Source organism: Blennius ocellaris, assembly GCF_963422515.1.
Source record: "Blennius ocellaris genome assembly, chromosome: 5".
NCBI classification, from domain to species: domain Eukaryota; kingdom Metazoa; phylum Chordata; class Actinopteri; order Blenniiformes; family Blenniidae; genus Blennius; species Blennius ocellaris.
The window spans coordinates 22,198,577-22,212,749 of NC_137654.1; the positions used below are offsets into that span (position 1 = coordinate 22,198,577).

Below are 14,173 nucleotides of genomic sequence, written 5' to 3' on the forward strand. Positions count from 1 at the left end.
CCGTGTTGGAGTGAAACAGTCACTTTACCTCCACAGCGGCGCGTGAAGACCGAGTAGCATGGGGCGCGCGCGGAAGGCATCTTGGTTCCCGGCACGTGCACGCTCCAGGTGTTTTGACGAGAAATGTTTCCCCCGGAGCGCGCTGCCCCGGCTTCAAACACGTAGAGCTGCTATTTCTAATCTAAATGTATAAACCAACATTAGGCTGGAATATAAACACAATGAGTGTAAATCGAATGGAAATATAAAAAAAACAAAAACATGTAGAATGTTTCTGTAGTCTTCACACGAATTATCAAAACTATTAAACTAGTGTTATGATTAACATCGGTTAGTTGTACATTTCATTTTGACAGTAAATATCTTGTTGGGTTTACATTATTAGGGTTAAAGTTACTTTGTTATTCGTAATACACAGTAAAATAAACTTGCTGTTAATGGGGAAGGAAATTGAAGCTTTGTTGGAAGACTTACTGATTCAGCAATAACAAGAAATAATCCACGATTCCCGTAATTTCTGCTGAAAGTTAGTGAAACTTCCCTATTGTAAAGCAGTCACTGAAGAGGCTTACATATGTGGTCATTTTAAACTCTTTGTCACCCAGCGTTTTCTAAAACACCTCTCTCTTAATTTGAAAAAAAAAATGAGAGGAAATTGAATCAAGGCCCAGCTGTTTTCCATCCATCTTTGGAAAACACAGCGAGACGTTCACATAGATAGATAGATAGATAGATGTACCTTTCCTCCCTCCATCCATTCTGTGTTTCATCTTGAAAAGTGCAGAACAAAGTGTATGGCCATCATACTACTACTACTACTACTAATAATAATAATAATAATAGTAATAATATATTTTACTTATATATCACCCAAGGTCACTGTATAATACACGTTTTAAATGCAGTTATAAACAAGTATTTTTTTAAAAACCTTCAAAATCTTAAAATGAAGCACAAGCTGACTCTAGTTATAAGCACATTTATCACATTTTTCCCTTCACCAATTATGCAACATTGCTCAGCAATACTTTACATGGTCAATAGTTGATAAAGAATTGCGGTAATCGTAAACGTCCGCTTTATCCACCCGCGCCCCCGCCGGATATACGCACTTCTCGGCGGGGCAGACCGAACCCGACGTAACACCGGCGGCTCGCTCGGGGAGCGCGCACGCAACTTTGCACGCAGCGGTGTGTTTACGTTGACTGTGTGAAGTCGCTGCCGCCGCGACCCGCTGCGGTTCAGTCAACGCTGCATGAACGGGGTGAAAAAAAAAAAACCCGCATCGGGGAGATAATATGACGCCGTTTTGACTGTCCAGACGTTTCGGTGCTCACGGACGCGTCGCTCGGTGTGACCGGGCTCGGGTCGTCATGGATTCGCGGTAGTTTTTGGGTTGTTTTTTTTTCTCCCTTCAGACAGCGTGACTGACAGCGCGAGCTGGGACAAGGGACTTTGCTGCTACTGACGTTAGCTAGCGGCGCCACTTAGCTAGACGCGTTACGGCGGCGACAGGTAGTATTATTATTATCATCGTCATGTCCCGTCTTGACAAGTTGTTGTGTGTGTGTCGCTTCATGTCTTGTCTCCCCGCGGCCGCCAGCGCACTTTGTGTTGCCGTGCTTCCCTAGTTGCTCTGTGGCGTTGGCGTTTTTTTTTTTTTTTTAGCCGCCAGCTGTCGCTGGCTGCCGCTAGCTAATGTGTAGCTATAGTTATTGCCTCCCAGTGGTGGAAAAAGTGTTCAGATCGTTCAACGGTAAGTTGTACCACAGTGCAAAAAAAAATAAAAATTAATACCCACTTTTTATTAACAGAAAAGTCCCCCCCTCCCCCCAAAAAAGACTGATCACTTGTGTGGAAAAAAAAAAACAAACAAACAAAACTTTTTATTAGCCTTGATTGCTATAGTGCAACAGTCACGTTCACTCTCCTCACATTTGTATTTACCTTTAGATTTTCTGTAAAACATTACCCACTGTTTGTTATTATTAAAGGAAGCTTATATTGAGTGTCAGTTTTTTTGGGGACACTTTTTTCTGTCTAAAATCATGCCAGTAAAAATAACTAATCATCTGAGTTCTCATATATTTGATGATTCAATATATTTCAGCGCTTGCTGAAAATTGCTGTCCTGACACTTTGCAAAGAAGTTGTTGAACATGACAAGTTTTTGAAAAAAGAAAAATACAACACAGCTGCAGAGAATCAGAAGTTTTGCATAAGTATAATACCACACAAAAAGGGTCCAACTCTTATCTACAGTGGCAAAATATAATAAAATCTACATGTTAGGTGTTACTGTGAGCTGCGCTGAGCAACAATAATTGAGCATTTCTTCAGTTCTCCTGCTGTAATCACAAGTTCTAACAATAATAATAATAATAAGACTCTTGCGTATGTTTTCTTTTCGCTGATGTTTTGCATCTGAGTGTTGTTTTTCTGTGCCATCAAGACTACTTTGCTTCGTTTTTGTCCTTGTATATTATTCTTTCTTGTCGAAGTCACAATCGTTTTTAATTCTTTATGTTTCAGTTTTAACATATTCAATTTTTCTGGTTATTTTCTACATTGCGATTTATACGTTTTGTTTTTATATTGGGATACGATTTATGATTTCTTTTCTAAGAATAGGAGAACCCTGAAATCTTAGGATTCTTGTTTTGTGATCTGTCCGTATCTTAATTCCACAGCTTATTTTTATGTGACCACATCCTCCAGGGACAACAAATTACACTCTTATTTGTGATGAGAGACATTTGCTTTAACGCGACCAGTATCAAAACAGTTGCCAAGTCGCTTTCTGCCCGGTGACTAATCGGTTTCAGACCTTATGTTGTACATTCTCAAAAGCCTTTTTTTTTTCTGATGTTTTTCTCCATCCTAAGAAGAGCCCGTCTGTTGTTTTCAGATTCCCTCAGCAGTTTGAGGTCCTCAACGGACTCTCAAGGCGTCATGGCTCCTAAAGACATCATGACTAATTCCCACGCCAAGTCCATCCTCAACGCCATGAACTCGCTTCGCAAGAGCAACACGCTCTGCGACATCACTCTGAGGGTGGAGAACACAGACTTCCCTGCGCACCGGATCGTGTTGGCTGCGTGCAGCGACTACTTCTGTGCCATGTTCACCAGCGAGGTAACGAGAGAGAGAGAGGAATACCGAATTCTCGATATTGGAACATGTAACCTTCGTAATGATCACGGTTCTGCCGCCGGTTGCTCCGCAGCTCGCCGAGAAGGGGAAGTCGTTCGTGGACATTCAGGGGCTCAACGCGTCGACGATGGAGATCTTGTTGGACTTCGTGTACACGGAGACGGTCCTGGTCACGGTGGAGAACGTGCAGGAGCTGCTCCCCGCGGCCTGCTTGCTGCAGCTCAAAGGTTTGTATCGGAGGAAACGTTTTCGCGTTGTTGCGAGTGTATTCACAGGGAGTCCACAGCTCTTGAATAAGCAAAGAAAAGCCAGAGCGGTGTTGGGGAAAATATTTTTTTCATCCCAGACAACAGTTTTTATGTACTTGTGCACTATTTCATTGTGTAGTTTTGACAGTTGGATGCAGTGTTTCAAGCGATCTTTTCTGTCGATCTGTAACTGTATCGTGATTGTTAAACGTGTATATTTCTAAATATCCAACCCTATTGTATAAACAATAATAAGGTCTTCAAAAGAAGAATCGTATTGTGGCATCTTTTTTTTTTAAATGCATTACAGTCATTCCAATGTGCTTTTATAGAGAAAATAGAAAAGCCCAACATATCCACATGAGCAAGCAGGTGTGTTTGCGACTGTGGAAAGGAAAAACTCCCCCCAACAGGGAGAAACCAGACTCGGAGGTGCCGGCATTCTGCGGACCGGTTGGGGTGAAAGGATAGAGGAGAGGAGAGGAAAGACAGAGATAGACTTGGTGGGGAGATACATACAATGCCCTTGTTAGTGCTACATAAAAACATTTTTTCATTATAATACAATAATCACAGTGATCCAAATATTTTCCAACTGCCATGAGATTAAACCAGCCTGAGCAACAACAGAGCAAAAACCAAAATAATCACAACAATGATAGCGAAGACAAAAACAAAAGGACAAAAAACAACAACAACATGATTGTGGCATCTTTTTTGTACACTCATGCTGTATGAAATGGAAAATTGATTTCCTTTATTTAGGTTTTCCACCACTTGAGCGGTTTACATTGCTGATCACATTCACCCATATGTATCATGCTAAATGGCCTTGTAATCGTATATCTACATGCAAGATAGAGCAACCTGGTCTTGTACTCTGAAACAAGTTGCTCAAGCAAATATGTAGATATAAGAAAGGTATTGAAGGCTCAGTCTGCTGGAAAACTACTGGAACAATATCTGATTTAAAGTACGGTAACTCCTGCATCCCCCAGATTAAGACTGAAATATTGATGTCCGTGTCCTGTTCGCCGGTTTCCGAGTTCATCTGTGTCTCGCATCTCTTTATTTGTTTTTCCTCAGGAGTGAAAAGAGCGTGTTGCGATTTTCTGGAGGGCCAGCTCGATCCCTCCAACTGCCTGGGCATCCGAGACTTCGCAGAAACGCACAACTGTCTGGACCTGATGCAGGCCGCCGAGCTGTTTTCCCAGAAGCATTTCTCCGAGGTCGTTCAGCACGAAGAGTTCATGCTGCTGAGCCAGACAGAAGTGGAAAAGCTTATAAAATGTGATGAAATCCAGGTAAGAGGAAAAACAAAGCAACAACAACAACAAAAAAACGTCTCCAATGGTTTCCGTTTTTTTTTTTTAGTTTTTTTTTTAAGGATATTGCAGAAGCATAAGATTGTGTGTGTTGTTATATCTGTTAACTGTGTCTATATTTGCAGTTTCATACAGCCAGTTTTCTACTTATACATTTACAGAATGAATTCACTTCCTAACACCCCGTTTCATATGCTGCGTGAAAGCAAGAAGTAAAATAAAACGTTGAAAATGCAGTTACATTTGAGATAAATTACCAGTTAAAATGATGAAAGGTCGGTTAAATACGCGACATGACGTTCGGTGAGTCTGATCTAGGTGGTTTAAAAGAAGGCGCTGATGGTGGAGGAATTATTTTAAAGCACTTTGAAGCTGTTTGTCGCTGTGATTCACTTTACAAAATGCCGTTCGTGAAAATAGCTGCAGGAATTAGAATGTTTTACAAGTACAGTGCTTACAAATGGTTTTGTCTTGAATAGTTTGATAGAATGAAAAGCCTATTTGAGTTTGGGTTCCTTTCGAGGTTTTTCACCTCTGTCATTTTTAATGTTTTTATTTTTTTTAAATAGAAATCTTCAACAAACTTGAGTCACATTCAGGGTATATTCCTGTGTGAACTTATGGCTGGTTTACGAATGCTCAGCTTCACGTTTGCACTTTGTGTGTACACATTTAAAGGTGAAATTATAGTCCAAACAATGATGGTAGAAGTTGAACTATAATCAAGCCCATTTATCTCCCCCTTGAGAAATGCCACTTCCAATAACCGACACTTCACTGAAAATGAAGTAAAGGTTGATTCTGTTCACTTGGGAGGGTTTCTTTAATTAAAGTATCGCAGAAGGAAGTTGACCTTGTGACCTGCGGGCATGAAACTCTGGCCGCTGACTGACTGTTCCCTGAATTAAGCCGTTTCAATTCAGGGGGTCGTCAACCTTTTACAAACCGAGAGCTGCATCCAGAGCACCAAGTACTATGAAGGGCTTCTTCTTACAAACATCCCTGCATGTTTAGTTTTGAGCTTGTATTTTATTTAATTTTTTTATAGTGCAGACGTTAACTGAATTTATTACAATTTAATAATCTTTGTAGGGCTCGACAGAAATATCCAATCATTATTATGGTATACAAATATAAATTTTCAGATCCTAATAGTCTGCATTTTTCTTTAGTTCGTCCCTCCAGGATCTCACACCTCGGTCTTGATTAGTTCAGAGTGAGACCTTAGGTTTTCTGTACAATGTTTATTAAAATCGCAATGAAACATGCAGCTTTTTGTTGGGAGACGATTAACAAAGTCAGCTTTTTTTTTAATATATATATCCTGCAACTTTCACCTTTTAATCAGTGGCTTCATGGCTGCAACTGCCTGACTGGTTATTGTAGCTTTAAACAGAGACAGTATAACTACATTTAAGCTACATCAACACAGCATATCTTGTGGGGGCAGTTTCTTTTTCTTTCTTTTTTTATTTGTCTATGTTGTTGAGATGAGATCATTTCCTGATGCTTGTGGAGGGCAAAGTGTCTGTGAAGTGAAGAAGACTTTCCATTCTAGTTTAACAAGGCGCGTGTATCTTATCGGGAGATTGTCAAGCGAGAGCTTCGATTTATCGCCGGGAGCCGTGACTCCTCTCACCCTGCACGTGGCGTCTGTCTCCAGGTGGACTCCGAGGAGCCCGTCTTTGAAGCCGTGTTGAACTGGGTCAAGCACAATCGAAAGGAGCGCGAGCCCTACCTGCCCGACATGCTGGAGTTCGTGCGAATGCCGCTCCTGACGCCCCGCTACATCACCGACGTCATCGACGCAGAGGTGAGCCCGGGGCGCATCTCGTGGCGGGAGTCGGAACCCCCCCCCCCGGGGGCCGCCTCGTCGTCGTGTTTGTTGCGGTTTGTAATCAAGCGGGTCGTTGCACGTTTCAGCCTCTCATTCGGTGCAGCCTGCCGTGCCGAGACCTCGTCGACGAGGCCAAGAAGTTCCATCTGAGGCCGGAGCTGAGGAGCGAGATGCAAGGCCCGCGCACACAAGCCAGATTGGGTACGGAGCCGGGTTTTCGGGGGCCACGGCGCGGGTGTTCGTTTCAGCTGCTTTGTAATCTACTGATTTCCTGGGCCAGGTGCCAAAGAAGTCCTGCTGGTCATTGGCGGGTTTGGAAGCCAGCAGTCGCCCATCGACATCGTCGAGAAATACGATCCCAAAACTCAAGAATGGAGCTTCTTACCTGTGAGCAACGTCTTTTGAAAAAAAAAACAACAAAAAAAACGGCGGGGCTTTGATTTTCCTCGGGTCTGACTGAAACCCTTAACGCACGTGTCTTCGTCAGAATATTGCGCGGAAACGACGCTACGTGGCCACGGTGTCGCTCCACGATCGGGTTTACGTGATCGGAGGCTACGACGGGCGCTCCAGGCTCAGCTCCGTGGAATGTCTCGACTACACGGCGGACGAAGACGGTGTCTGGTACACCGTCGCCACCATGAATGTACGGCGCGGCCTGGCGGGAGCGACGACGCTCGGAGGTGACCGGGGAGTTGCAGCTCCACCGATGTTTCTTCGCCCCCTTGGTTTCCTCTGTTCTCGCAGCGAAGGCGTCGGTAACCGCCGCTGTGTTTTTGTCCATCTCATACACAGACATGATCTACGTGGCCGGGGGCTTCGACGGCAGCCGGCGTCACACCAGCATGGAGCGATACGATCCAAACATCGACCAGTGGAGCATGCTGGGAGATATGCAGACGGCTCGAGAGGGAGCCGGTCTGGTGGTGGCCAGTGGGCTGATATACTGTTTAGGTAAGGAGGAAGACATGAAGGCATATCAGTCTTTGGTGTTTTGTTCGATATAGTTCACATATTTTGGCAAATCTTGTTGGATTTTGTTTCAAAATGATCTATTAATGATTATGGCGACGTAGTTATGGCAGAAAGCTTGTGACCAGAAGTTTTCTGGTTGAAATCCTACTGGCAACGGGTTTCTGCACCTTCAGCAAGACCGTCAACTCTCTCACTACTTCTGTCTGACACAAAAGTGATTCTGTCTACAAGGCTAAACTATCCTGTCCAATGGCATCGTTTATTCACCTCACTTCGTCACACAGAGTTTCAGAGCCTGACCGATGAGTCACTCCACAGTCGGTCACTCTGAACTCCCCTTCAGTCGTCATGGATTTGTACGACGTTGACGATTGCGAGACTAAAATGGACCAAGCGGCGCCTCTAAACATTCTGAACTCCACTCCTCAGGTGGATACGACGGACTAAACATCCTGAATTCGGTGGAGCGTTACGACCCACACACCGGCCACTGGACCAGCGTCACGCCCATGGCCACCAAGCGATCTGGTAGGTGACGGGAACGGGGAATCGGAGGGAGTCGAACCTGAGGCGAGTGTTTCGTCTGACGCTTTCGCTCTTGCTTCCAGGCGCCGGCGTGGCTTTACTAAATGACCACATTTACGTGGTGGGAGGTTTCGACGGCGTCTCGCACCTGGACTCAGTCGAGGTCTACAACATCCGGACAGACTATTGGACCACTGTGGCCAGTATGACCACCCCTCGATGTTACGTCGGGGCGACCGTTCTCCGGGGAAGACTCTATGCCATCGCCGGGTAAGAAGAAAGAGATGTTCATTCAGGCCCAAAGTGCTTGGATTCTGAAAGGAAACTGAAGAACCAGGGGGGAAATAAACAGGACACACACAAAAAAAAAAAAAAAAAAAAAAAAATCCAAACTTTGTAGAGAGGAAAGGACCACGATCTGGAATCTTAACCGCAGCTGTGAATTGATGCTTGCGTATAAACCTCAGCCTACGAGAAGCTGCGAGCGCAAATAAATCCATATTCTTCGTAAAACCCACTGAAAGTCTGAGATTACCGGGCCTTGTGTAACATTCCTGCCCGTGTTTTGTCTCAGCGGTTCCAGGCTTTATCCCTCCATGCTGTCTGGAGAAACACAAAGAACACATTTAAGCGCTCACTAGACAACTGCAGCTTTGACGAGAACCGTCTTGATTCGTCAGTGTCGGGAAGTCTGAAGCTTTACGCAAACTTTAAAAAACAAATGTTTCTGCACAGCCTGGAACTTGGTCCCGATCTCACTCGTTTTCGCCGCCGGTCTAGATCCACTGAAGTGGAACGCTGGGTTTAAATGTAGTCTTTTAACAAACTTTATGCATTTGAAATGAAGGATGCAGTGAATATGGATTTTGAATGTAACTGCTACACGAGCGAGGGAATTGTCGGCGAATTGCGGCGTGACACACGTCCGGCGTGTTAAGTTACAGCGCAACGCCGGCCACGATAACTTTTAACTGACCTTTACTCTGCGTGGAAAAACAAGCTCATTCATTAATGGCAGTCGCTGTAAGGCTCCGGCTCCGGAACGCCGATCTGTCCGGCGCGTGTTCAGCTGTCGCCGGACTACAATGTCGGCTCGTGTTTCACAACGTCATAAACTGCTGTGCGTTGCTTTGTCATCCGATAAGCCTTCAAACTCGCACGCGTGCAACTCGGGAGACCTCTTAGATTGTGTTCCTCACCCCTTCGTGAAACAACACGTCTCCACAGATTGGCGTGGGCTCTGGTCAGGGTCGGGTTTCTTACCGTAACTCGGGTGTAATCACACCGTCCCTCTTAAATCAAGATTTAAAGCCCTGCTTCTCAAGTTTGCTTTACCTAGTTCCACCCCCCCCCCCCACCACCCCCCCGTCACGGCCTCTTAAAAAAAAAAAATCTGGAGTCGAGACAAACTGTGAGTCACACCTGCTGTCATGTCATTATATAAAGTCTCATGATTTATGCAAATTGAGGCTCATTTTGACAGCCTCAGAGTAAAACCAAGTCATCCTGTAATCTCTGGAGTTCTCATTTACTTACTTTGTCTCTCTGAAAATGAAATGAAGTACTCTAATGACCCACATGCAGTTAAAGAACTAAAAATCCAGCAACGTGGTAAATGAACTAACCGTTTTGTCTCGGAGGAGAAAAGTTTCTGTGGCGACGACGAAACTTCCCTGAAATAAGACTTTCACACTCGGGAGGAAGCTGTATTGTGGGTGTGTGTTCTCACAAGTAATAAATGAAGCGCTACACGAAGGTAACAGTCGGCCCACCGTGACGGTAAATAAGTAGGAACTTATTTGTTTTCGTCTCGTTGCCAGACAAGTTATTGTGGCGCGTCACTGGCGAGGCGAACAGGAGCCACTGGTGTTTTATTCTCGCATGCCGCTTGTTAAAAAAGGGCCTTATGCCTCCCGTGTGTCAATACAGAGATTCAGCTGCGGTGCGAGACGCGACGAGTCCCAGCGTAGCGTTGCTTCTCGCCGCGAGGTTCTCCCGTCTGCGGCGCGGCGTCACTTCCTTCTGCACTTCAACCTTCTGTCCCTGTCCGTCTCTTCAGATACGACGGGAACTCGCTCCTCAGCAGTATCGAATGTTACGACCCGGTCATCGACTCCTGGGAGGTCGTCACTTCCATGGCGACCCAGCGGTGCGACGCCGGCGTCTGCGTGCTCCGGGAGAAGTGACGCCTTTTCGACGGGAGAATCTGGGGGCGGCGGCCGGACAGGCAGCTAAGACTTTTGCGAGAGCTCCACTTGAAACGGAGCCACAAAAGGGAGACGATTGTTCGCCAAGTATGCAAAGAGGTAGTACTCTTTAAAAAAAACAAAAAAACAATATGATTCTATATGAAGGCGGGACGCCCTGTTCAGCCGACGGTTAACCCCTTCGCCACACAGAGACGTGCTCCAGAGATTCAGCTTCGCCGTTGTTCGACTTCACCTGAAAAGAGGCCCCTGAGGAGCCCATCGCCACTCGGTGGTCTGTCGTTATCCGTGAGATTATTATTTTTTATTTTTTTCAGTTCGTCCTCAAAAGTGCAATATATTTCTACTCATCACACAGTGAGACGACGGAGCAGACCCAGACTCCCAAGTTGCTGCTATTTGCCTTATATCTTTGGCCTCCGTAGGACGGCGGACATCCATGTTGCCTCCCGCTGGACTCTTGACGCCAGCGACTCGTAACAAAGCTGGAAGCGAGCGAACTCGTTCGGCACACGCGAGATCATCGAAGATATTTCGGCCCCCCCCCCTTTTTTTTTTTTTTTTTTTGTAACGCTTCCTGTAAACTCTGCTTTTGGATCGGAAAATCACTTTAATACTGAAGATTTAGTACATAAGGGAAAATATATTTACAGATGAATATTGTTTCAGAAAGCAATTATAGGGGGATTTTATTGCCCCTCCCCCGATTTGGCCAAGTGGGGAAAAGACGAAAAAAAAGTAAGAACTACGAGGTGCATGTGATGTTATCGTTTGTTTGTTTTTTTTTCCCTTAAGCATATAGATCTGGACGTGTATGTGTAGGACACACGGTCCCAACATCACTGTTGCCTGGGAGGTAAATAAACACACTGAGAACTTGGTGTCTGTGGTGAATCTGAGCCCAGAGAGGAGAAACGCCGCTCGCCGGTTCGCACGCCATCGGCAGGCGTCTGTGGCGTGAAGAGTCGTCGTCACTCGCATTCACAGAGGAAACGCAAAAAAAAAAAAACACCCTGCTGCTGGTTTCGCCCTGCAACTCTCCATTTCATCACTCGTTTCATCCTCTCATTCAAAACTAAAGACATATTTTGCTGCACATTCTAATGTCGGTACTGTTGATGTCTTAAACTACTAAGATTAAACACTAAATCCGACATTTCAATTGGTGTAGCAGTAATATTTTTTTTGTTTTTGTTTTAATAATTTGATTGAAATGACAATAAGGATACAAAACAAAGCACTAATTTGAAGGCACAAGCAAAGAGATAAAGTAATTAATCAATAAGTGAGTGTTTAAAATGTAAATGCTTATAAAATGGATGAGACAATAACCAACAGGCACACGTTGCAGGATGTAGAATCTTCAAACATTGACAAATGGCATGTATTGCTTGATCAGTGGGGCAGCGGGTGGCAAAAATCTATTTTATTGTGAAAACACAAGAAGGAAAAACTTACGGGATGTGAAGCAAACTGCAGAGTGAATCCATGCGTTATTATTAGACTGCTGCGGATATTCAGCGCTGCTTCATCTGCAGTTTATTTATCTCTGAACCTCTCTTGAGGTTTCCGACATGTTTTTAATTATGATTTGTGTCCATTTATACTCTGGAAACATCAAATCGTCGGAGTTCAGGAAGTTTTCCCTCCAGAGAAAACGAGCTGAAAACTCCCAACGTGTTGAAATCTGAAAAAATCTGGAAGCAATAATCCCAACAGTCCCCAATTAGAATTAATTCACATTTATCTCTGAACTTTACTCCCCTTTAGCTTCCTATGTTTGACTTTATTGTACAAATTTGAGTTCCCATGTCCAAAATTCATAAATAGTTGAATAATTCCTGTCTTTGTCTGTTTTGGAAACAAGTTGCAAAGCACGAGTTATAAATCTGAGTTTGTTTTTGTCCAGTAATAGTCTTTTCTTGAGCGAGTAGCATTTCAGGAAGTTGTTAGAGCAAACTTTGAGCTGAATGTTGCATTTTAGAAATAAACATTTGACTGTAAATCAGCTTTTATAATCTAATTATACTTTGGAATGAGACAAATTAACACATTCAAAGCAACATTCAAAACAAACTCTTGCTGTTTAAAGATTAAATCATAGAAGTAATGTAGAATCTAAAGCAAGCCTGAGAAACTGTCCAGCCCTTGTTGTTTACCTCCTTTGTCACTTTTCTATTATGCTCTACCTGTGTCCAGTACATGTGATGCATCCTCATCCTCAGGTAACCGCTCGCCCGTATCCAAGCAACAAGTGCAGCGGTGACTCCTTTACCCTTTATTCTCAGAGCATTATGTAAAGAGGAGGATGGAGGGAGCCGGGTTTAATTGATTTCGCTCAGAGAAGAAGCTTTTCTCCCATGAATTCATCCTCCAGCATCCAACCAAGCAAGCAGATGTGATATAAAACCTTCACAATAGCTTAATTTAGCTTTTCCATATTGTCATGTTATTGAAATTGAATGTAGCTGTCTGGGCAGCAATATTTATTGCAAATATATGATTATTATTATTGCAATATCAACATGGATAATATTGCAAAAGACTGACCGAAGCTCATTGAATGATCATTTCAGTCATTGTTTCCATACAATCCAACCATATTTGAGAAATAAATCTCAAATATTGTGACATTAACTAATTAGAGTTTTAACTGATTGAGGGTTTTTAACCATTGCATTACTTGGTAGCCACTGAGCAGAAGTCAAATGTGAAAGTAATTAAAAAACAAAATTAAAATTAAAGACAAATGACCAAAAACAACAAAGTTGCTGGTGTAAACGTGCAGCATAAAGGAAGACAAGTGTTATATTTTGCAAGTTTTAAAGGGCAAAGACATTATCATGATATTGTGCAGCACAGAAAACACTCCTGTTCTGTGTAGAGTTTGCATGTTCTCTCTGGGCCTGGGTAGATATTTATACATTTTACAAAAAGAAACTTTCACCCTCTTATAAAATATTGAATTGCTTATCAGGTAAATATTACACATTTTTCTCAACACATTAACAGCTTTGTTGCAAAAACGGTTCCATTTAATGATCGTCACTGCTTTAAAGCTGTATTGGACTTGCTAAAGTTCCTAAAAAGGAATTCACGGGTTAGATCAAGTTTATTTAGACCTGCAAATACACAAGTAATAACCAGTATTGGTGTTATTTCTATCTACAGTCGGATGTATTTCATGTTGCAGGTGACTGGTAAACAGGAGTTGTGAGAAATAATGAATGTATGATCTCAGAGAGGCACAGTTAATAATCCCACATCACCTTCTGTGCAGGTTCTTACAGTTTAAAGGTCTTCGAAGATGATTCACCGAATTATTTTATATCTCAACAGGTAAACACTGAACATGAGGCAAAGTGTTAGTAATGAGTATTATAATAATACGTGTTTCTCCAAACAACAGGGAAACTTGTAAACCCCCTGGAGGGAGTTTGATTGTTCTCGCTGTGATGGAATCTGCCGGCGCCTTTGACCACAGTTGGCTGATGAGATGGACGGACGTGAGGCGTGTGAAGGACAAAGGTCATTAAGACTCGCCTTGATAATCATTTATCACTCCCGTGGATCATTATTCCACCCGTGTGTGCGCCGAAGTACATTTTAGAGCATTTTTCAATTGAAAATAGTCAATATTGCTGCCTTTGTTATGTGAGATAGAATTATGCAGCGTTTCGATATTTTAACCTTTAACCCAATAATAAGGCTGTATTACAGCACCAACTTTTAACCCTCCAAACAATTATTGAACCATTGATTTTATTTTTTACTCTTTTTTTTTAATCATCAGAGATTAATGAATACGTTGTCAATCTGAGCGTTTGCCTTGAAAACCTTTATTTTTCCAATCCTCCACCCTATGATGTTATTTTCTACGACTGAACTCAAAGATCTAAGACT

At 43.2% G+C, this 14,173-nt stretch overlaps 1 protein-coding gene across 1 annotated transcript; it reads left to right on the plus strand.

The window, feature by feature from the left end:
* Positions 1-1,649: 1,649 nt before the first annotated feature.
* klhl12 (kelch-like family member 12) lies at positions 1,650-11,151 on the plus strand. The gene is made up of 12 exons (XM_080497219.1): positions 1,650-1,756; positions 2,909-3,135; positions 3,227-3,380; positions 4,488-4,705; positions 6,390-6,539; positions 6,650-6,764; positions 6,844-6,950; positions 7,051-7,246; positions 7,359-7,517; positions 7,968-8,066; positions 8,147-8,333; positions 10,123-11,151. The coding sequence occupies exons 1-12, from the start codon at positions 1,699-1,701 to the stop codon at positions 10,247-10,249; spliced, it is 1,797 nt and encodes a 598-aa protein (XP_080353345.1). The 5' UTR covers positions 1,650-1,698; the 3' UTR covers positions 10,250-11,151.
* The last annotated feature ends 3,022 nt before the right edge of the window (positions 11,152-14,173 follow it).

What these genes read in the sequence shown, in the direction of transcription:
- klhl12 (XM_080497219.1), top strand. Translation starts at nt 1,699, where the DNA reads ATGTGTAGCTATAGTTATTGCCTCCCAGTGGTGGAAAAAGTGTTCAGA. An exon ending in AGTGTTCAGATCGTTCAACG is followed by an intron (nt 1,757 to 2,908) that starts GTAAGTTGTACC and finishes TGTTGTTTTCAG; the next exon opens with ATTCCCTCAGCAGTTTGAGG. An exon ending in TGGGCTGATATACTGTTTAG is followed by an intron (nt 7,518 to 7,967) that starts GTAAGGAGGAAG and finishes TCCACTCCTCAG; the next exon opens with GTGGATACGACGGACTAAAC.